We start from the raw sequence: 22,717 nt of genomic DNA, 5'->3' as shown, positions 1-22,717 counted from the left end.
GTCGACGAATAAAAAAAAACTATATCCCCGCGTATTGCCCGCATATTTTATACATAAGAGGATGGACCAAATCTACTACTCAAGCAACATTACACATTTGTTTGTGCAAAAGAACTTGCCTAGCTGACTACGTAAGTAGACAGTCAACTTGCCGCATACATTTTTTTGGGTTGGTATATTGCTGTGCTGTGTGTGCAAAATAAGCACTGTCAATGGAATAACAGTTGTGCTGTGTGTGCAAAATAAGCACTGTCAATGGAATAACAGTGGCTTAGTCGCTATTACTGCTGTAAAGGCATCACGGCCCAACGTGCATTGCGGTGAAGCTGCACCAAAGGAAATACCTCGCATGTAATCCGCACCTCTACTTCACCCCTGAAGTCTTCGCATTTTCGGTGCAGGTTATACGCGCAAAAATACAGTATCTCTCTCTATAACGTCCATTTCCACTCCACGAACTGGAAGCTTTGTGCCAGCCTGAATGAGACAGTGGAAGTGACACCGCACTTGCAACAAGGCCGCATGTCTCGCGAGCACGGGCTGACATTGTCTGTCCTTTTGAAGGTACTGTATTTTCGCACGTATAACCCACACCAAAAATCCGAAAATTTCAGTGGCACACTAGGGGCGCGGATAATACGCGAAGTTTTTCCTTTAGTGCAGCTTCACGGTAATGCGCGTTGTGCCGTGAAGTTCCTACGCAGTAACACTGACTAAGTCTTTCATGGCAGCGATTGCGCAGAACATACAAGGACAAGGAAGAAAAAGCAAGGACGAGTGCACTCTAACAACTCAGATTTATTAGTTAATTGCAACTTTCGCCTTGCAGTCAATGTATTCAACTAGCATGTGATCTGATGCTTGAGCAGCAGCTTTGGTGCAGCCTTTCCTGTATCAAATGTGCAGGCAATTTGTGAGGATTTTTTTAGATGCGACACATCTCTTGCTCTCGAGCTTGTCCCTCCTGTGGCGGCGTCGCGGCGTCCGTCCGCATCCCTCCTCCGTTCTTCTCTCCCACAGCTGTGTGCAACACTCTCACTCCGGCTCATTAGCATACCACAGCTGGCGTGCTTGTTTGGCGCGCGCTTCGCTGCGTTAACAACTGCTCCGGTGCGCGCATGCGCGACTTTCCTCTGTTGTCTCCTCTCCTTCAATCGCTGTGAATATAAAGCGGGTATCGCACTACGGCGGTTCAGTCAAGCGCTCGCTCTCGCACTGACATGACCTTGCTTTGACTACTTTGTGCTTGACTACTTTGTGCTTGACTTGATTCCTCCGATGAAGACATGATGGAAGTGATGGTCCCTTCAGTGAGTGGTGTGACACAACAATTACGCCCATCGTCCCGCGTATAGGAACACCCGCATGTGATGGAAATGCATCGTACGCGTTCACGTGTTTCACGCGATTTAGAGAATCAACCCAACAGAAACACCAATGAAACCCCCCGATGCATCGCATCACACCAGGGTTCCCTCGCGGGAAGATGGGCATAATTTTTTTTCTTTTCCGGCGAGCTGGAAGTGCAGGTGCGGATTATAGGCAGGCGCAGGTTATGCGCGCGATAATTTGGTACCACACGCAATGGTCAATAAACTCAGTGTGCAACACCCCTTCTGTCGTAGAGCTTGCAGTCCTTGGGTAGGTGAATTACGGTGCCGGGACAACTTCCCAATGACTCAAACGTGTGCAGTTGCAGGTCCCAACTGGGATTTTGCACAGCCAAGTTGTACGGCAGTGTCGTGCCGCCGCGTGAAGCTTGTGTGTGTCCCTCCCTCGCAGGCGTTCTCTGTGGCAGCCGTGGTGGTCAAGCTGGGGCGTCTCCTGCAGGCCCTGCTGGCTTCCCTGCGTGGCACCGCGCCCGTGGTTGAGCTGCTGGCGCTGCTGGGCCCGTCTCTTGCACAGCTGCTCGGCTCAAGCCTGGCCATCAAGGCAAGTTGCTTTCCGGGCGGGCAGCAGGGTGGGCCTTGGGCGTTGTTTCTCTCGCGAGGCTGAGTCCAGCTCTGGGGGAGGATCCACTCGCATTTACAGATCCCACACGCCAGGCATCGATGGCTGCAGCAAGCCTGTCAAAAGCAGCCGAGTTGAAGCGGCTGTGAAGACAGAATACAGGTTTGGCTCTTGAAAAGACTGCTTCGTCCCAATTACGACGACGGCAATTTCAACGCAAACTTCAAACGAATAATTGCGATGTTAAAGAAAACATGTAGCAGTGGTAACTGATGCCCCAGCCACTTTCCGGTGATGTTTCTGTGACATCGCAGAACCTTGTTAGTGCAATGGCTGGCGCCGGACTAAGCTGCTCAGGGTTCGTACAGGCTTCAAAAGCAAAAATTCAAGGGTTTTCAAGGACTTTCAAGGACCAGAAAACACATTTTTAAGGTCCCAATATAATGTTTTATCTGAGATTATTTATAACTTTTTCAACACAATGCAAAAGTTTTTTTATTGCACAATACCTAAGCACATTAGTGCACATTTAAATAGGTGGTAACGGGTTCATGAATGCTCCCCCACCTTTTTTTATCTCATGATTGGTGTTTTTTTTTTTTTTTTTTTTCTGTTTTGCTTAGGCTGTCTTATTTAAGGGGGGACGCGGCTTTCAACTTCGGAAAAATGACCAAAACATCGTTTTTTTGAAACCCGCATATTCGGCTTCTATGTTTCCTATTCTGTGCGTCTGCAAAGTTTTTACGCTGAAAAGCGTCGCAAAGTGGCATAAAAAAATACTTTTGTCAGGCGCGGTGACAAACTATCAGCGCAAAAGGGCGAAAAAACGGCAATTTTCGGAGCGCTCTATCTCCGCAACGGTGCCACCGGGCGCGGCCATTTTGATATGGTTAGATCGGCCGAGCGATCGTTTTTCCGGTTCCGCTCGTCTCTTTTATCTTCGTTCATTCACAAACTCACAAACGGCAGAAAAGAAACGACGCACAAACGAAGCTAGAAATAGATGCTGAAGCGCTATTGGTCCTCCGGTCGGGGCGACCCTCCTGATTGGATGTCGCGGGCGCAACGCAAGATGGCGGCCGCCTGAGCTGCGTAGCGAGCGGATTGAGTTCATTTTCGCCGCTTCGCTCGGCCGAGTTTCTGTTCAATCTGTGGTATTCAAAACGGACGTTATCGCGATGGGAATGCCAGAGATAACGAGCCAGATTACGGGAAGTTGTGTGGCTCGAAAGGCGGAGGTCATCGAACGCTTCGTGGTGCGCGTGACTCTACCGTCGCCAGACCCCGGAGGGTGACGCGGTGTGCGCGCTTGCGATAGCGGTTCGTGAAGTGAACTTTTAGTCGGATTTGCGATGTTTACACGCTTAGTTATTGCTGTGTTTTGACTGTGGGCTCGCTAGCCTTGAGAAAGAAACGGTCGACGCGTCAAACGCTGCGGCGCGCACGGCATAGCCGACGCGCATTGGAGCATCACATGACTGGGCAACCGGTTACGATTGAACGCCAGTAGTTGTAATTAATGCCTGCGACGTTAGTTTTAATCTTAAAAGCGACCTGACCAGCCATATCAGGTATAATCAAAGCTCGATATGTCGCGGTAAGCGTGCGCTGCGATGCGCGCGAGCCATATCGCCTTTCTTGCGCAATGTTTCCCGTGCACTTGTAATTTTCATGCAAACAGGTTTGAGTTAGTAATATAGGAATAAAAATATGCTCTCTGCGTTAAAAATGTACGTTACTGTGGCAGCATTTAACAGTGACTTTTTAGGGAAATTATTGATACCATTGCTCAGGGCATACTGGCTGTGCTGCGAGAAATATTGGATGCCTTGAATGTCAAAAGTAGTAAAAAAAATATGCTCTTGCATTGATGTTGGGAGTTATGCAGAATACTCTACCAAGCTTCAAAGTAGCTCATTTTCAACCTTGTGGTATGCAAACTTTTGGCAATGAACACCTGCACTATGAGTACTAAGTTGGTGTGCCAGGCAAGATAAAACATGAAAAAAAAGCCAAAAATGTTCAAATTTAAGTTAAAAAATGCTTAACTTGTTGCCATGGTGACAACACTGCAAAAGGAGGTTGTCCAGTGCGATACAGCCAACCAACTAACCTACTTTGCATTGAAAGCCCATTGAAACCCATCTCCCCTCCGTTTGGTTTGCAAAGGGGGGTATGTACTCTTCACGGAGGAGCTGAAAATGATGTTTTCTGGAAAGAGAAAGGCTGAAAAGGCACTCCAATTTCAAGGCAAGGCCTTCCAGAAGCCCCATGTTCAAAAGGACATGAAAGGCTACAACCGTGACGACTTTTGATATGTGAAACCTATGTTGCAACTTCGGAAGCCGTTTTCTCAAAACAGTTTTTTTTGCCACCTGTGTCGCTTGTCCCAGGGATTTCTTCGTGACTGCTGGGTCTATTTTGATTCCGTTTCTTGCATTACATTCCTTGATGAACTGTTCAGGTCGTGACACTTTTAGTTTTCCAGATTTGTTTTTTGTGATTTTTTTATTCAAATAATCGTTCACAGTTGACATGCCTGTTGCACATTAACCTCTAAAAAAATGAAAACTAAAAAACATTGTGTTGTAAAAAAAAAATTCTAAAACTGTCACGACCTCGTCCATTCATTTGGGAATGCAAAGCACTTCGAACAAGTTTTCTATCGTGTTTTATAAGCCGCTCAAGCTCGGTACAAGCGGAACAGAAAGAAAATTTCATACATAAAAAAGTTATCAAAATATTAACTTCAAATTTTTCTGGTGTTATCACAGAAGCATTTCCAGTTGCTGTGCCAATTTTCATCAAAATCCACAAAGAAATAAAAAAGTTGATTTTGAAAGCCACGTCCCCCCTTAAAAACTTAGTTCAAGCAGTGGCCGATAGCGGGACGGGCTATTATTGCACGCTAGTAATAATTGTTTATCTATCTGAAGTGAAATTTAATGCCAAGAGGGAGGTGGCTAAACATACCAACCTTATTCAAATTGCGATCGTAGTCAATGCGCACCTTGGGGATTCAAATGGGAGGGCTGGTGGGGTGCGAAGATTGTCACCCCGCTTTGCGCCACGGCGACCTCCTAGCTCGACCTGCCCCGCTCGCCAGTTGTAAGAGGAGCCTGCGCTGCTAAACAAGTGTGACGTACCACAGAGCGGAGCCAATGGCTGTGCACATCTCGAACCTTGCCTTGTTTCTCTAGGTGGGCTTGCGCCAGGTCGGTGACGTCGCCGCTTCCACAGTGCTTTGGAGGCGCGATGAGATGGAAAGAGCTCCAGGCCTTGTTCGGAAGCTATCTTTAAACCGATTTCAGTTCTGCTATTAGAATGGTTAGTTACATAAATGCTGCTACTTTGATTCAATGTGCTCCATAAATATTCGTTCTACTTGCCACATACCCCCTTAACTCTTTCGCTACCGCAGAAAATTGACCAATTTTTAGGGGTCCAAGAAAACATTTTTTTTTTCCTGCAAAAAAATTATTTAGGCACTAATTGCAGGAGCACAAAATGCAGATTATTTATCGGCCTTTCCAAAAACACCAGTTTTTTAAAGGTTTTCATATATCATAGTTGTGAAAAAAAATATCAAAATCAAAATTTTTGTCAAGTTGTCGAAAAAAATGATAAAAAAGGAGTTGTGTATATCAAACCACCGGTAGTAGAAAAAAATTAGAATATACATTTTGTAGGGAAACATTTAAAATACACACCCTAACAAAAATGTCGACTTGCGCGGAACAGTTTTTCAGATATAAAAAAAATGTTAGCACGCACGGTGCTCGTGTCATGCGGTGAAGCCCAACCTCTAATTCACAATGTGCAATTTCGGGTGGTTCCCTGGAATAAATCTCGCGGTTTAACATTATCAGAGGCACCAATTTGCCCCCACATAACGTAAAAACATCTTGTCAATGACTGACTTTGAATTTACAGCGAGCACAATATTTGGGACAAGCACGCGATGCGGAAAAAAACATGCATGAAGTTGAAAACGGAACGCCGTGGCTGATGCTTGTTGTCGTTCACGGTCAGTTATCTCTCAAAACATAAAGCTGAGCTTTATTATCACCTTCTTACTCGCAATTGTAGCCTTGCTCGCAAAAATGAGGTACGATGAGCTAGAATCGTGCCCTGCGATCTTTGGCCGAGTAGCAGTAGCGCGCTAAAAAAGATCAGCACAACGAGCCTCCTCTATTGCAGCGCCACCTAACATTTTTCAAATCAAACAGTACAAAAACTTATCAGAGACTCCGTCGGAATAGACAGTTCAACTAAGCAGCAACATTAGACACCCGGATATACCCTCTCATGGAAACGAAACTGGAAGGCGAACAGCTGGCAGTGTAAGGCCGGTTTGAAGCGCTGTCCTCGGCGGAACAGATATCTGGCGACTGGGTGTGACCTTTTGACTTGCATCTGAAGTTCTTATCGCAGAAATCGGGTTAGGGTGGGGGGAAATCAGGAGCGGCGTGCTTTGTTCGAAGATCAATCGCAGACGCTTCAGGCGCCATGGCAGGTAGCCTTGAAGTTGGGTAACTGCGTAGTAGCGCTAAATATGAATTTCGCGATGCAGAAACGAAACCGAAACTGTTGTAAACTGTTTGCGAATGGTCCTGGGGTAAGTAGAACTACCACAGTACTTAGAACAACTTGCGCAAAGGCAATAAAACTGCCTAAAATCATAAAGTAGCTTTGCAACCAGGCACTGCTTGACATTTTCAGCCGATTTCTGGGATTATTACTGTCAGAGCGCGAACCTGACGATTGAAAATCGTTAGCTAGTTCCCCATTCACGCCCTGATAGCAAAAAACAAGCGCTGGTGCAGAGTAATTACGAGTTGCACACATTCTTCGTTGGTAGCCGTTACACGCGATGACCGCGCCCCTTTTCCACACCCAGGTGATTCAAAAGCGTGTCAAAAATCACGTTTCCGTTGCAAAAATGTAAACAAAACTGATTTTGAAAGGCCATTTTCTGATCTAGCTCCGAACAGCTTTACTTGTTCGAGAAACGCCTGGAATGCTATGAAAAGGCGCTCCCAAAAGTATCGATCAAATTGATCGATTTTGATTGGCGCGGTAGCGAAAGAGTTAAATTTGGAGAGAAATATGGTTGTAAACCAACATTTGCATTTCACCTGCAGTGCAGCACCTGCTTTGCTTCCGTCCCAGGCTTTTCAGCGCTTTGCGCAACTTTTGCCATGCCTCTACAATTGTGTGTAAAGCCGGGTCTGGGATTACAAAAATAATTTCAGCATTCACATGATAATGAAAATGCCTTACGATTGCTTAGTTTTTCGATTTAATGTTTTCCACGGCACTCCATGCTATCTATGCATAGAGCCTAAGAATTTATAAATGGCTTGTAAAAAGGTAGCGCAGTTTGTGCCTTGTGATACTCTAGTAGAAAAAACTTCATTGAAAGGCCGTTTCAGTGTTACGTACGTTCAAAACCCCATTATGAAGTGCACCCCCCTTCCCCCACCCCCCGAGTTGCCAAAAATTTGATTTTAAAGGGATACTGAACCACTTTTTACAAAAAAAGAGCTTTTGCTCCCATTTTATCATTTTTCATACGGCGAACTCGAAAATCAAGTCAAAACTTGGCATAAACTATTAAAAAGCACTTAATTTTGGCAAAAATGAACAACGGATGCCTAGGGGCATGTGGCGAACCTCACCGCCGTTCGTGATTGGTCAAGTCTTCGTGACGTCGTCGTGAGGACCCTCGGAGGAGGCGGAGCATGAAACGCGTTCCCAGTGGGTCGTCGCGGTAGAAAACGCTGTATTTGCATTTGTGTAATTGATCCCACGATGGCCAGTCCGAGTAGTGAGTTTATCGTACACCCGTACTGTTCGAGCCTCTCGCCCGTGCACGAGCGGCGACGGCGACAAGTGCCGGCGACGAACAACACTTCCGAGGAATACGTGTCCCAACCGGCAACGTTCACCCGCCTGGGAAACAGCTGAGTCGCCAAGCCATCGGCCAACTGCCGAGTTGCCCGACCGCGCTGTCATAGGACGCCGACGGCGAAACAAACACGTCGGCCGATGGAAAGTCGCCGTAGTGTGACTGGTTCGCCGACCGAAGAAGCCAACAAAATCGGTCACCCGACTGGTCGCCCGACGCGTCGTCGGGAATCGACCGAGAAGCGAAAACTGCTCCCCGACAACATCTGTGCCGCAATGAATGCGGCTCTATTTTGATAGTTTCTGGAGTGTAATAAACTCAGTAAGGTCCACGAAGCCCATGCAACTCAACACTAGCGCTAATGCAATCCTTATTTTGGCTTTCGACGCTTCGGCTGTGCTCTTCGGCGCCGCCGCTACCCCGGAGCTGCAAGCTGTAAATGGTGTGCGAACGGCTCGCCTGTAGAAAATGTAAGGTCAGTTTCGTGCAGAAGAAGAGTTACGTAGGGTAATTTGGGTAATAAGGCATCAATATCGGCCACAGTTTTTCATGTGAAACGTAAAACCAAAGTACGACAAGCTCTATCCCCGCAGTGGGAAATCGCAGTCGCAGCCGCGCACACACATTTTTGCGAGCGTTTTCGCGAAGCAGCGGAGTTGATGGCGATAAGCTATTGTGGGGGCTTCGGGGAACCTTGCTGTGCAAGCGGTATTTAAGAAATTTCAGTTTACCAGCCAGGAATTCTGTAAACCAGCTAGTAAACACCGACGTATGACACGGAAGGATGGGCCTCCATCTATTACCTAGGCTATTTTGCACCGTGTCTCCATTTGTGCGGTGGCGCAGTGCTCTCGCGCGTCGCGTTTTTTTTTTTTTTTTTTTTTTTTTTTTTTTTTTTTTTTTTTTTTTTTTTTTTAGGGGGTATGGTTTGCGTATGCATTTTGTGAATCATTTTCTGCGCTGATTTTGAGAAGCAACCACCTTTTCAATGGAAAATTTCCTTCGAAACATGCAAGTGGCGTCTTGAGCCACAACAATTAATTTCCCTTTTCTTGCACCGTGCGTCTCGAAAATGCGGTACCATGGTGCAAAGTATATATCCTTCTTTATTAGAGGAGGTTAAATTTCTGCTGACGTACGCACTAATTTATATGCAAATTTTAAGTGCTACAGAGGTCTTTTCACCGGGGGTTCATCCATAACATCCATATTATTACTGTCGCGGCACCAGCGCACAGCTCTTTTTTCTTTGTCCGTGATCCAACCAGAAGTTCAGGAGTACATACAGTACAAGCAGCGCACACGCCAGTACGCACCAACGGCTTCAGTCGTGCAGCGGCGACACGATACTCCAATTTTGATTACAGAGAGCCGCTCCTCACATGTTTTTTGCGACGTCACCACTGCTCTTCCAGATTTTAGAGCCGATATCCCGCCGCTGGGGCTTTTGTAACTGCAGTGGCGTCGTCACTTAGTTCAGCATTAGCTATATTGAAACGCTTTGGTCAGTAGTGGTCCCTTCTGAGGCACTCATATCACGATAAGCATGTTTTCATAACAGGTGTTCATGCGCGCACTGCGTTACAATGACCGACGAAGAAGATTGCTGCTGTTGCCAGGAGATGCGGAAAGTTCGAGAGAGGCAAAGGCACCCCAGGTGCGCCACAACCACCAGAAAACTAAAAAAAATGTGTGCCTCAACAGGGCTGTGCTGGAGGTTGCACTTCGACAGAATGGCATCCCGATACTGGCTAGAAGCAGCCTGTCTGGGAATGTCTGGAACACAACACACTCGCCTTTGTTGGCTTGAAGTGTTCCCTCTTTACATTAGCAACCCATTGAGCAGCGAGTTTCGGCTCCTGCGGGAAGCTGTGAAGGACCACTTTATCGCGGCCATAGGTGCTGTTGCAACCGAATGCCGAGCAGAACCTCGGCATGGTTACTCCGCTTCCTCGGCACGATTGTGAAGCAGTACAACGCAGCACTGAAAAAGTTTCCACTACTAGTTGCTAAATTAAAACAAAACACAGCATGGGGCCCAGGAAAGCTAACGCTGGCGGACGGCACGCTGAGAAAGGCAGCAGCAGGGGCCGAACACTTGCCGCGGCGGCCGATCGCTCCTCACGACGACGTCACCACGACCCCTTTCACTCTCGTGCCGTCCTCCTCCCCTGCGCTCCGCGCGTCGCGGGGGCGTGGCGATGGCGCTTGTTTATTCGCCTATTACGCCGCTATTTCAACCAAAAAAAAAGAAAAAGACCTCGTAGGTTAGGTGTTTAAGGTCAACATTTCCGAATTTCTGTGTATTCAGCAAATTGAAAACTGCCTCAGTTTCCCTTTAAGGCTCCTAAGGTGACGTAATAAATGTCATCATTCTGCTCCAAATCAAGGTTCTTCTGCTCCAAAATCGAGATTTCGCTGCTCCAAAAACTGCTTCCAAATCTGATTCAGCTGTCTCACCCCTGCAGATGTCAAAGTTGCTGTCATGCCATCTTCAGAAATACACTTTTGCAGATGTTACATGCAGAAAAAAATGAGTCTGATGAGCTTTTCTGCAGAATGCTTCTTTTTTTTTTTTTTCCGGTATTTTTTAACTTCTGACCTGTGTGTATGGGGTCTATCTATGGTTTGGTTTGTACAGTGCTCGAGTATCTGACTGCCCTTGCCAAGGATTGAATGAAGAACAGCAGCGCAAGCGTCTCAAGAGTTTTAAGTTGGGGCTGACCAAAGCTGTTGCGCTGGTGCCTGAATTTTGTCCTTTGGTGCACTCGTTAAATTTTTTGAAACATCCTTGAAGTCGCATGCCGTGCCATTCCTTGGCACTTCCACCTTGCAGTTAGCGAGCCGCTTTCACTTGCAGAGTGCGAGCGATCTCTCTCGAGCGAAGCCCATTGAAGACCCGCTCTCCCGCATTTCTTTTGCACAGCTGGAGGGTGCGTGGAGTGCCCTGTGCAGCCTCCTCTCCGGGGCCGGCCCCTGGGACGAGAGCCAGCTGCTGGGCTGCCTGAGTGCGTCCCTGGAGGCCGCCCTGGGGCAGCCCCGGCCCGGCCCCATCCGCGACCGCGCCCTTCACCTGTGGCAGTCCCTGTTCACCCGCCTCACCCCGGCCGCCAAGGCGCAGCTGCCGCCCTCCCTCAGGTGGGTGTCCAGTGCACCTGTGTCATCCAAACCGCACTCGTACTGCTGTCGACTGGGGGGCCATTAACAGCCACCTGTCTTCTGTGGGCGTCTGTCGCTTATGCCGACAGGACACTACTTGAAGTGGGCACACCCCAGGATGCGTCCCTCACAGCCGTGGTGCACATACCTTTCCGCAAATGTGCTTTGGGACGTGCGTTTATTTGTGACTCTAGGGGAAAAGGACGAATCCACATGTGTGGGGATTGCAGCTAGAAAGAGGCTGTAATGCCCATCCAGCAACTTAGAGCTTGAGAGAACTTCACAATGGGGTGTCGCGAGGATGTCACAGAGGGTTCGTTCGATCAACTCACCTGGAGGTGCCCAGAATGTGCCTGCAGGCATGCAAAGTCTACAAGGTAAGTGTTAATCTGCAGTCAGTCAAAATGTAGACAATGTACAAAGGGAGCGGCTTTCCCGAGCTTGGGCGGGAGACTGGGTCCCCACGAGCTCTCTCAGCCATCTGAGGATGCCAACTTGGTTTGTCTCCTGAGGGGAGGCTCACCTTGCCTCGTCGTGGCTGAGGAACCTGATGTCACTTGTGTGACCGTGCAGATAGACCGTTCACGGAGAAATGCCACGAGGGAAGCCACCCCGCGAAGCCTAATGCCTTGGTATTGGGAGAGAAGGGTGTCCTTGGCGGGGGAGTGTGCTAGAAGGCTGGTTGAGCAGGCCGGCGCATTTGCCGGCAGGAGAGGATACGTTGCATGTCTCGCAAGAGCTTGCAAGACTCTGCGTGCCCCCTTGTCGCCAAAGGCAGCAGCCCCGCTGGCGGTGCTGGCTTACTAGCCCTCAGCATGGCATGGGGACAGGCGTTGCTCCCCACACGTCACAGGGTGGCAGCTGTCAGAAAGTCTAGGGGAAGTCTCGCAGTGGGCATTAGAGGGATCATGTCGATTACCAGGAGCAAGACTTTCCTTTTGCCTGCAGTGTCAACCTTCATTCAGTTTCGTGCCTGTGTCTGCAAACTTCAAATTGTTGCAGATTAAACATGCCAGTTCAACCAGTTTGCCGCTACTTTTCGTATTTACCCAATTCTAAGGTGCACCTTTTTTTTTCAAAAAATATAGTGTCTTGCGAAAATTTAAATTTTCAAATAGTGGAACAGTAGTTCCCTTTAGTATATTGTACTGTAGTGTCGAGAGCACAGTCCACTGGAGTTTGGGGTGATAAATGTCGGCAGTGGGCACACTAGTTTTCTTTGGGTCACGGTTTCAGCACCTTCCTGAGAAGAAAGGTTTCTCTAGGTGCAGTATCCGTTTTACTCCCCATGCCAATGTGGTGAAAATGGTGGTCTTGTCAAGCAACGCCTCACGTTTGTTCCGTCTTCTCTTCTGACTGCTGACCCAAGCAGCCCGACCCAGCACTCGTCTCTGTTCTCCTTGTATGTCTTTCACCAAGTTTTGCGCTGTTGTCACAATGAATCCGTACCATTTAGCCCAGCCCGCCACACTTCTGCGTCAGACAGGCCGGCACTCTACTTGGGGATCCTACTGGTGCTGGTCGCCAGATTACCTTGTTCCCATGGTCACGATAAAAAGATACTAGGGTGTGTTGTGTGAGTAGCGTTTTTTGCTATCAAACTCAATACAAAGTGAATAGTGACTTCGTTCGAAAGTTGCAAATTCAGGTGCATGTTTGTGAATCGAAGTGAACATTTAGCGGTTTCCAATAAGGAACTGAATTTACAATGTCTCAGGCTTGCTTCAGTAACTTTCCGGCAGAAAAATGAAAAGCTTATTTTAAAGGATTTGCAAAACTTTTTTGCGGCATAGAACAAACATACAAAGACTAATATGCTGCTTTTAGCTCTATGGATGATATTAAATAGAGCGGACCGTCTGCTTAGACAGGCCTGTACTTCTGGCGATGTCGGCCTGTTTTTCCCCATGTTCAACAGCGGTAATTACGCTTAATTTATTTGACAGTGAAATCAGCTACCGTGCCGCTCATGCCTCTGGTCGCACAAAAAAAAATCCACTGGCACTGGCTTGGCTTGGCTGCGCTAACGACCCGGCTGACAGCAATGTTGCCAGACATAACAGTTTTCTTGCCAAAATAAACAAAGAAAAAGCACATCAGGTGCCGGCCCCGCGGAAGTCCGCTTTAAACATTCAGTCGAAACAATTCTCCCCTAAAATTTAGTCTGTTGTAGCCGATAGTCTGCTCTAGCCGGGTCCGTTATGAGCAGAGTGGACTCCATTTAAAATGCATGGGGACCAGACAAACCAGCAGAAATGATCTGTTGTAACCGAAAGTCCGTTGTTGCCGGATCCGCTGTAACGAGCATAGACTGTAATTAAGAAAAATGGAATGGCCATGCGACCGACTAGCTCAGTTCCCGCAACAAAATATATGATGTCATATGTGGCAGCTCTGCTATTGGCTGAGGCCGGCAAAAGCAAACGAAAGTTAGGCTTGTAAGCTTGCTGAATGAGCTATTTGCACTAAAATTTATGGCACATTCTTTTTATAGCAGTAGAAATGGTGGGGTAAACAGTGGAAGTTGTGAAAATACATGCAAACATAGAAGTACCAGTACGTCCTGCTGTTGGTACTGCGTGCTCTATACTTGTTATCGCTGCGCAGCAGTCTGGCACTTTGGGGTTCTCACACGACACAGGCCAATTGGCTTAAGATATGGTCTTACGTGACCCTGTTTGTCGAGTATACCCCATGTTTCATGAAACGATTACTACCTACCATAACAAAAACAAGCCAGGTGCAAATACGGTCAAAAACAAAGTAAAGGCGAACAGCGGTCGTGGAAACATCCAGGAGAAGAAGAGAGCGACACACACCTCTCTCACCACTGAGGCTTATCTGAGAGGTCGGAAAAGAAGTTTAACCGGAAGAAAAAAAGACTGGAGGAGCTAAGATTAGATGCACAAACTTGCACAGCGGTAAAACTTGGGAAAAGTAGTTGGAGGTTCATAGTCAACTAGCAAGAGAAAAAACCCACATGTATGCTTTCACAGAAATGTTTTTTCAAGAGAGAGAGAGAGAGAGAAAATAAACATCTTTAATTGCAAGCTCATTGGTGCAGGATGGTGAGAGCACCAGCCCTGTGGGGCTGGTGTTCTCCGCTAGTTCGGGCATCCCGCTAGTCCGGGATGCCCTGGTCCTTGCTGGCTGCTTGTGCCTTCTCTATCAGCATGCGCCGAGTCAGGAGGTCCAAGCTGGACAGCCAGCCCACCCACTGCTCTTACGTGGGACAGGGATTGGGTGTGAGGGGTGGGCATTGTTGGCATTTCCAGACCAGATGGTGCAGGGTGCCTGGCTGGGGGCAGAGGTTGCAAGTGCTTACGGCAATATTACATATTGGGTGGGGTAGATATGGTGGGGGAGGGTACAGTGGGGGTAGGAGTTGGTCTGCAGCCGATGGAATGTAGTTGCTTCGGCTCTGGAAAGGTGGTAGTTGGGTGGAGGGAATTGTTGACGTGTGTGTTTCTGAAGTGCGAGAGGATGTCCGCACTACCATTCAGTGTGTGTGGGTCTTCTCCTGGTCTCGACTCTCTTCAAAGATGGCCCAGAGGGTGGGTACTCATAAACAGGAAACCAATTGGCACAGAGTAAAAGGAAACTGGGGAGAACACATCAACACTGTTTTGTCGGAGGGTGATCGTAAGGTTGGAAATACAGAATGAAAAACAAGAGCTGCTTTAGGCATACCATCGATCAGCTGATACAATTGGGAGAGGTGATTCTGGTAGGAGACATGAATGGCGGTTTTATTGTGTGCGTGACAAATACATGAATCGCAATGGTAAACTCGTACTAGTAGACATGTGTGACGATCATAATCTCGTAGCGAACCACCGGCAGAATAAAAGTGAGGGCGAATCACTTGGGATCAAGAGGGAAAGCATTTTAGTACAGCTACAATATTTTACTGCAAAGGGTGTGTGGGTGTGCTGTAATGGAAATAGACAAAAAGAAGCCCACAGTTTAGGTGGGGTCCATAAACAAATAACTTTGACCTTTGAAAACAACAAAAGATCAAACCCCAAAACAGCAGTTTGCAGCTTGAAGTGAAGTGATTAGCTGGAGGCGAGCATTGCTGCCAGCTTGGAGAAGGAAACCAAGCTGTACGTGCTGTACATGGCATGGCAAGAATGGAAGCTTGAAGACAGTAAAATCGGTTTTAGTCAATGCTATAGCCGCACTGGACAGGAAGTGGAACAACGTGTCCTGAGACTTGCATACGCAGAAAAACGTAGTATTACTAACAGAGAACGAAAGGAAAAAGAAAAGCCTTACCATGGAACACAGAGCATTATGGGTATATAACAAATAAGTAGTAGTGAGAGGAGTCTGGAAGGTTGTAATGGTACCAGTACTGTGTCTTTCAAATGCAGTACTGTATGCCAAATCAGAGATTTAGCTAGGGCTGGAAGCAAACGAGAGGGTGGCAGGTTGATTGGCATTGGGAATGGCAGCACACAAAAGCAGTGTGAGAATTGAGATGGGCCTCCTTTGAAGTCAGTGAAGCACAGAGAAAAATATGTTTTGAAGATCCCGATTATGATCAATGGGCAGCAAGATTGTCGCAGTGCGGTTACCTGAAGACTGGACGTGCAGCGGAGAAAAAGAGCCAGAAAGCCTATTGCAAAGCATGCGACATAGTAGAGGAGGAACACAAGTGATAGAATCAGAGACAACTGGGTAAAAAAAAAAAACTGGTGGCTATGAAGCCTTGGAGAAAACTGTTTTGAAGATGAAGCTTGGGCCTGTATCTAAGAGACCGCAGAGTTTTTAAGCCTTTGAGGAGTTTTTGTCTGCAGATGTGAGCCTCCTGTGCTCCCAGGAGCTTGCACGTCACCTTACCTTCGCGCAAGTAATGGTGCGCTAGAGAATGAAAGGATGAACCAGAAAAGGAGGAGGAGGAGGACCATGGCATTGCAGGGCTGAAAGTGTAGGCAGTTGAGGCTGACAGTTGAGTCTAAGAGCACTTTACCAGTAATGTGAGCACCAGGAAGGCTCGCAAAGTGCAGTGCTTTGCCTAGATATGTTGGGAAGGAAGTTAATACAATCTGAGGTCCCCAAAGCTTCTATGAATGACTTCTTTAGACCATACTGAGCAATTTTCTCTTAATATGTTTAAAGACGCTTTGATGCTTTTTTATAATAAAGCGGTGTGCGACTCGTCAGTGTTTTTAGAATTTTTGGTTACAAGAGACATCTTTCCCGGGTTTCTTGAGTGTCTCTTGTAATGAGGTTTTACTGGTTTTACGGTACTGGTAACGAGAACAATGGCTCTGGATGGCTCGCAGGGCTGAACAGAAAGGTTGAAGCCCATACGCCAAAGCATCTGCTTGCCAGCCATCCAGAGCACATGATGCATACAAGAACACACGCACACACAGTAGGTGTAGTGATACATACATACATACATACATACATACATACATACATACATATACATACCCTAAGGGCCCGTGGGCATTACATAGGGGGGGGACTAAATTATGCACAGATAAAATCAGTTCCTAAAGGACAGCTGAAAAAACGTGAGCCCTGCCCTTTTCGATATTGGGGAGTGTGCGTTGCACAAAGTGCACAATGCCTTTGGGCATGCACTAGCAGCATTGGGCAGTGATGTAGAAGCAACACTTATGGATACTTATTGCTGCTTCAGAAACTCTGCGTCACAAAGTGAGCGTCTGAAGGCCAGAGAAACCTGGGAATGTCTCTCTTCAACATGCGAGCTTGAGTTGGCATGACATGACACTTGTCCCAGTTCTTGACTGACTCATTCAACAGCTGCCAGCAGTGAAAGGAGTGGTGCTGCCCGGTCGAAATGCCCGTGGTGGTGTGCTCTATAACTGCCTGAATCTATCTCTCGCAGATGAAGCTTTTCTGTCCAAGGCACTTTTCTTGCGCAACTGTAATGATTTGTTCATTGGGTTTCTGACCGTGTTCTAAAAAACAGCTACTGCTACACATCCTCCTTTCTGAGATGGAAGTTCTGGTCCAGAAGCTCTTTGGATGTTTTTTGTACCAAGAGGTCTATCAGGAAAAGTCCGAAGAGCTTCTTTAAATTGATCTACCATACAAATGGAAGGAGCACGTTGAAATCGGTGGAGATACCGAAGCTGCCCTCGCTGACTGGGCTCCACATGAAAAGAAACAGTTCCGAGTAGGAGCAAGGAGTAGGAGTAGGAGCACTTCAAAAATCTGTTCTGAGGGACCTCAGCTGCATCGGCAAGCCTTTTCAGTGTAGAAGGTTCTGCTGCATCCATGATAACTTGGTTAGAAGGACCTTAATGGATGAATTCAGCCTTGTTATGACAGAAAACATTGACTATAGCCCTTTTGATCGACTGGATGAGCTCTGGCAAAAGATCTTCGAGCTAAAGCTAGGGATGGTTCCCTAGGTACCCATTACTGGGAGCACTTGTAAAAGCGCTGGTAGGCCTCTCGCATGGAAACGCAGACGTAAAGAGAGGCTAAGTTCAATGAAACGTGACATATGTTTTGGGACCGAACTGGTTTTTCCATTTCAAGTATCAGCAGCCTTGGGTCTATAATGTCGTTCTCAGAAAGATTTAACCGCAATGCAGCAGCAGTGCCTCTGGGTGGAGAGCTCATCAGAACTGTGAAGGACTTTTGGAAACGTCAGATGCAGCGACTGGAAGGCCAAGCATTGGAAGAACCACGCGAAAAGAAATAAATGCCAGATGATTCCAGTGCTACAAGCAAGGCTGGCAAATAGCAAGAATTGCAGAATTGATTCAGCTAGGATGTTGACCATCACTGATCTCCTTATTTCAAGAGGCATGAGCAAGAAATGCTTCACTGATGTGCAAAGTGGCCACAGTCTTCTGAAGGAGGGCCCGAGGAAGCTCTTGGAAGCTTGGTCAAGCTTGTACTGTTTGCAGACAAAAATTGATAAGCCTAATAATGCAGATAATCAGGCTTAAGTTTTGCTTGTACAGTGTTTATTCTCTTGAACTGGTGTTGTCATTGGCGGTGGTGAGACTTTATTTCCAAACAGGGTCCTCCAAGACACCTGACAGGTGTCATCACGGTGTAGAGGGCATCTCCCACATGTCGACGGGGAGACTGAAACTCTGGTGTTTTCGTGCTTAAAATAATTGTTTTGAAAGACCAGCTAGAAGCTTTCGGTGCTTTTATGGTCCGTGTGGTTCTCTCTTTTCTGCAGTCTTATTGCATGGCTCTGAGTAGTAGACCCTACAAGACAATTAAAGTGGGCCAAAACAACCTGCTCCAAAAGCTGGAAAGTGTGCTCCAAATCCTCATTTTTGGTGCTCCAAGTGCTGCTGCAAGTAGCCAATCGTCTGTTCCACCGCTGATGTGCCCTTAACAACACATTGCAACTGGGTGCAAAGGTAAACGACTAGTCCTCAGTGCGGGAAAAAAAGCGAGGAAATCGGGAAGGGACCGTCACATAGTAAATTAGACTACCCAAAAAGTGCGAGAAAAAAAAGCAAAGAAAGCTTGCCTACAGTCGTAGGAGGCTTTTTCTTTTCTTTTCTTTTTTAATTAAAGCTGCGAAGGCGAGGTGAACGCGCGGCGCCGTGCATCTCCACTGGTCCACTCCGTCAATAAAAGGAAGCCACTAATCATCATCATCGTCGGTTCGAAATTCCAGCGGCAACGAGCGAGTGATTCATGCGAAAAACCCTGTTCATCAAGCGCGTCCTTCTGCGACATAATTTGTGTCGTGAAATTTGCGGTCAATCTACTGAGCCGCGGTCGCACGTGCGAAGTGCACCTGCCCGGCCTGCCGAGAACGAGCGCGGCGCGATGCCAGGCCGCCGAGCGGGCTTGCGTGCTCGAGGAAGAAGTGCCAACAAGTGAGTTTGTCATGACGTCTGTGTGAGGCAGCCTCACTTCAGAGTTTGAAGCCACGTTAGGACGGCATGAATGCACTGGTTAGGACCGCTAGGACAACTGTTAAAAGCGTCGCTAAAGCTTGGAAGCAGATGAAAAGGTCCGTTTGTTGCACCGCATGTCCTAACGCGTCGACACTGCCCGCCAGTATTCGCGTTACCAAAGAACGTTTCGCCGTTTGTTGATGTGTTACCAGGAACCTAGCGTATTGAAATCAGTCCGACGTAATCGGTCGGTTGTAATCAGTGGACGGCATCGCTTCTCTTACCTACGCCGGCACTACTACTGAAGGCTATTTTGTGCTGCTTAGCTGCGTTTTTTTTTTTTGTCTTATTTGGCTCGTTTTAAGCGAACCGCTGCTTTATAAACACAGCTGAAACGCTACGCGTTTGCAACCCCCCGCGGTACGCTGCTGTACCGGCGGGAGTTCTAAGCCAACTTACGTATCGCCGGCGTCTTCGTAAAAAGTTGCGGTTTTACGCGCTCAACAAGGCGTTCTGAATGATTTCTGGTACCACCAGGCGTTGTGCTGCTGAGCCAAGGATCGATCATGGCCGCGATAGCTGCTTTTCAGATGCAGTTGAAAAAGCAAAAACGCCCGTGTGTTCAAGATTTCGGCGCGCGTTTATGATCCCCGGGTGGTCAGACTTCATCCGGAGCCCTCCACCAACTTTTTTATTCATTGGTCTGTGATAATGAAAATCACTGTGCATATGTGTTTTGTCTTCCTCATTTCAAATATGTAATTAGTTTTCAAGTCGTATAATTATTTTTTTAGTTAAAGAAAACACTGGAGCCTAATTAAGTAATTTCTTACGGGCCTTTAAGGAACTTGAATTTATTCAATTTTTTTTAAATAAATGGTATGGATGTGTAGCTTAAGCCCTGCCATGCATGCTGATGCATGCTATTTGTATTCCTGTAAAGCTGGTTGATTGGATAAAATTAGTCTGATTATGCCAAGTACAGTTTTCTGAAAACTTAATGAGCTCTAATTTACTCATAACATTTATTTGGGGCAAAATGAGCCAATTAAAATAGCATCAGCGTGCAGTTCATTTTATCCCGAATTCAACGGTATAACACTTGTAGAAATCCTTTGAAAAAAAAATACCTCAAAACCCCTGTAAGGCTAGGCACATATGCAAAAAAAGGGAAGCTGAGAAAATCGCAGTTGAAGTTTTACTACAAGGGACAGTTTTATCTATTGAGCATATGAAAAAACAAAAGGTTTTAGAATGTAGCTCGCTTTTCGCTGAACTCGAGCATACCAAGTTTGCTGAAATTAGTTGGTGGGAAAATTATGAAATCCTCTGTCAACAGATGACACCTGGCAGAAAAACTGAACAAAAGCAAAGCCAGAACGTTGCTTCAATTTTTATGCTGTTGGCAGCGCGCCGTCACTCTTTGGCGATTAGGGCTGAGGTGCCGATCGTGCACCACAGTTGTAAACGTTTATTTGGTTATGTTACTGCTTCATTTGTAGCAATCAAATCGGATTTGCATCGCGTGAAATGATTTGCAGCGAAGGGGCTGGTAACGGAATGCCCGCCTCTGTTCTGTAACGTGCATGCGCTTGGCTAGGTGGGATAACCACGTTTTCGGTTTAATCTACTCGTATATCACGTCACCAACGCACATTGTGCACAGTGCGAACATAATTCTCAAATCCCTGCCGACGAGGAAGCGCGCGCCGGAGTGCGGGCCGACCCGCCGCGGCATCCTCCACTTTATCATTTCTTTTCTTTCTATTTGCTGCTGATCGAAAGATAGACGCACCTTAGTGCCCCCGCAGGCGTAATCATATCGCTACGCTATCGTCTCGGCAGCCCGCGCGGGCGCTAAGCCTACCTCCGTCTCGGCGCTGTTCTCTCGATAAGTACTCAGGCGCTTTTAATGATGCTTGTTCTACCTTTCGGTTACCGATAGACATCTTTACTTTACTTTTACGCCATACGGGGCTTTTGCCGGTCTTCTCATAGACGAATACATGAGCCGTTGCCCTGTGATTTGCCCTGTGATGAAGTGCCGAGCAGACTACCCACGGCGCCCAGCCAATGAGGTTGCGCCCTGCGGTCACGTGCAGTCAGTAACCAATTAGGCGGCCCGTTCCGTCTCTTTCCTACCCCGGTTTTACTCGCAACCAACGGAGGAAACGGAGTGGTTCTGGCGGGGAATTGAAAATGAAAAGACGCGCCTTCGAATGAGACCAAGATGGACGCCGTGGCGCATGTACAACCAGATGGGCGAGTCGTCGAAAAAAATTCCATTTTCGCGTGAATCTTGGCCGATTTTAGCGGGCGCCGGTGCTATAAATTGATGTTATGGCTCAAATACGTACTCCTGGGTCTGGATATTTTGCTAACCGGTAGAAAACTAGCTGTACTTTCCGAAAATGGCGATTTCTAAAAACCGATTTTTTTTGGCCAAATGTCGGGATTCCAAGACCCGCGTCTCCCCTTAAACCCCACAATCATCAATTAAAGGGACACTGAAGTGAATTTGTCAAGCTCCCGTTTTTGCTTGCACTGCGTAGACTGGCTCAAATTAGCTCACTTTTCATCGTTCATCCGGTTGACAAATCGGTAATTATTTTACAAAGCGCGAAAGAAGAAAAACTACCATGCGCGGTTTGCGGCGGCCGCACCAACTAAGGCTGTGACGTTGGGAGGAGGGGCGCCGTGATTGGACGATGCCCAAGGTTAGCAATCACACAAGTTTTGGTTTCGGTTCTGTAAAACATAACCAATGGCTTTGTTGGATGGGCATTCTCAATATCTCAGTAATCATCGTACCGTGCTTCTGCCATGTTGTCGGCTGTAAAATGCACAAGATAAGCCTCCCAGGACGGCTTGTAGTCGTAGCATTCACTAGCCGAGACCTACACAGTGCATGAACGCCCTCCGCGTACCCGCAGACGCCCAAATGTCATGCGCTTTTCCCCCATATTTGGAGCTTGCCTCCCTCATGCCTGTATCGTAAAAAGCGTTTTCGCACCAGGCCAAGGTTCTGTTCATTCTGGCCTGTGCCCACTGCCTGCAAGCAGTCGGTGCTTATGACAACAGCACGCCAACGAGAACTCGCTAGCGCGCCAGTGCCAGCCTGCGCGCGTTTTGTGAACTAGTTCGTGTAGCCATGAACGTTGCGGCCCAAAAAAAGGTGAACTAAATATAGAAAACATCGGCGGAAAACAAAAAAGTTAACTTACAAAAAAAAAAAAGCACGTACCCGCGGGGATTCGAACTCGTGACTCGCAAAACATTTGCGGCGACATACCTAGCGCCCCAGACCGCTAGGCCACGGAGCGGGGCGCGAAGGCCTTGCTAAATATAGGGTATATATTGTACAATCGGTTTACACTTTTATTTAGTTTTGGCATTTCAAGCCGCTTATGTGACTATTTGTTGTACTGCGATCGTGCAGTAAGCGTCGCCCGAGTTTCCACAGCAGCTCATGTCTAGCAATTGCATTTCGTAGACGGAAAAGCGTTCGCAGATGCGTAGTCGTGCTGCTGACCGCTGTGCTTGTTCGCCCAGCGCAAAAAAGTGCTTCCCGCGCCCTAGTTTTACGCTGTACGGTAAAAATATGAGTTGATTTTATTTGCTTAGTACGTATATTGACTTCGCTGACTCTTCTCCCGCCTTCAAGAGGCCTTATATTTTCCTACTGGCGTACCAGTCAGCGAAGCGTCGCATGTGCGCTTGTGTGAAGCGACCTTGACTTGGAGCTAGATACAGTGTACAAACAAACCAAGTAAAGAAAGGCACATTCTTCCATTCACAAACGTGTCCTGGCTTCGTTTCAACTAAGCGAACGAATTGC

The 22,717-nt window shown here is 47.3% G+C and overlaps 1 protein-coding gene across 2 annotated transcripts in view; it reads left to right on the top strand.

The window, feature by feature from the left end:
* The window catches only part of LOC144168959 (uncharacterized), a 143,684-nt gene that overhangs the window by 86,631 nt on the left and 34,336 nt on the right, over positions 1 to 22,717 (top strand). For both annotated transcript variants that reach the window (XM_077697960.1, XM_077697959.1), the window contains exons 20-21: positions 1,783 to 1,932; positions 10,788 to 10,999. In XM_077697960.1, the coding sequence (XP_077554086.1) occupies positions 1,783 to 1,932; positions 10,788 to 10,999 (362 nt within the window). The remainder of the gene's footprint in view (positions 1 to 1,782; positions 1,933 to 10,787; positions 11,000 to 22,717) is intronic.

Source organism: Haemaphysalis longicornis, unplaced genomic scaffold, assembly GCF_048455015.1.
Source record: "Haemaphysalis longicornis isolate Haplotype H1 unplaced genomic scaffold, Haemaphysalis longicornis Haplotype H1 scaffold_2, whole genome shotgun sequence".
In the NCBI taxonomy this organism is placed as follows: domain Eukaryota; kingdom Metazoa; phylum Arthropoda; class Arachnida; order Ixodida; family Ixodidae; genus Haemaphysalis; species Haemaphysalis longicornis.
This window is presented reverse-complemented; position numbering and strand designations above follow the sequence as displayed.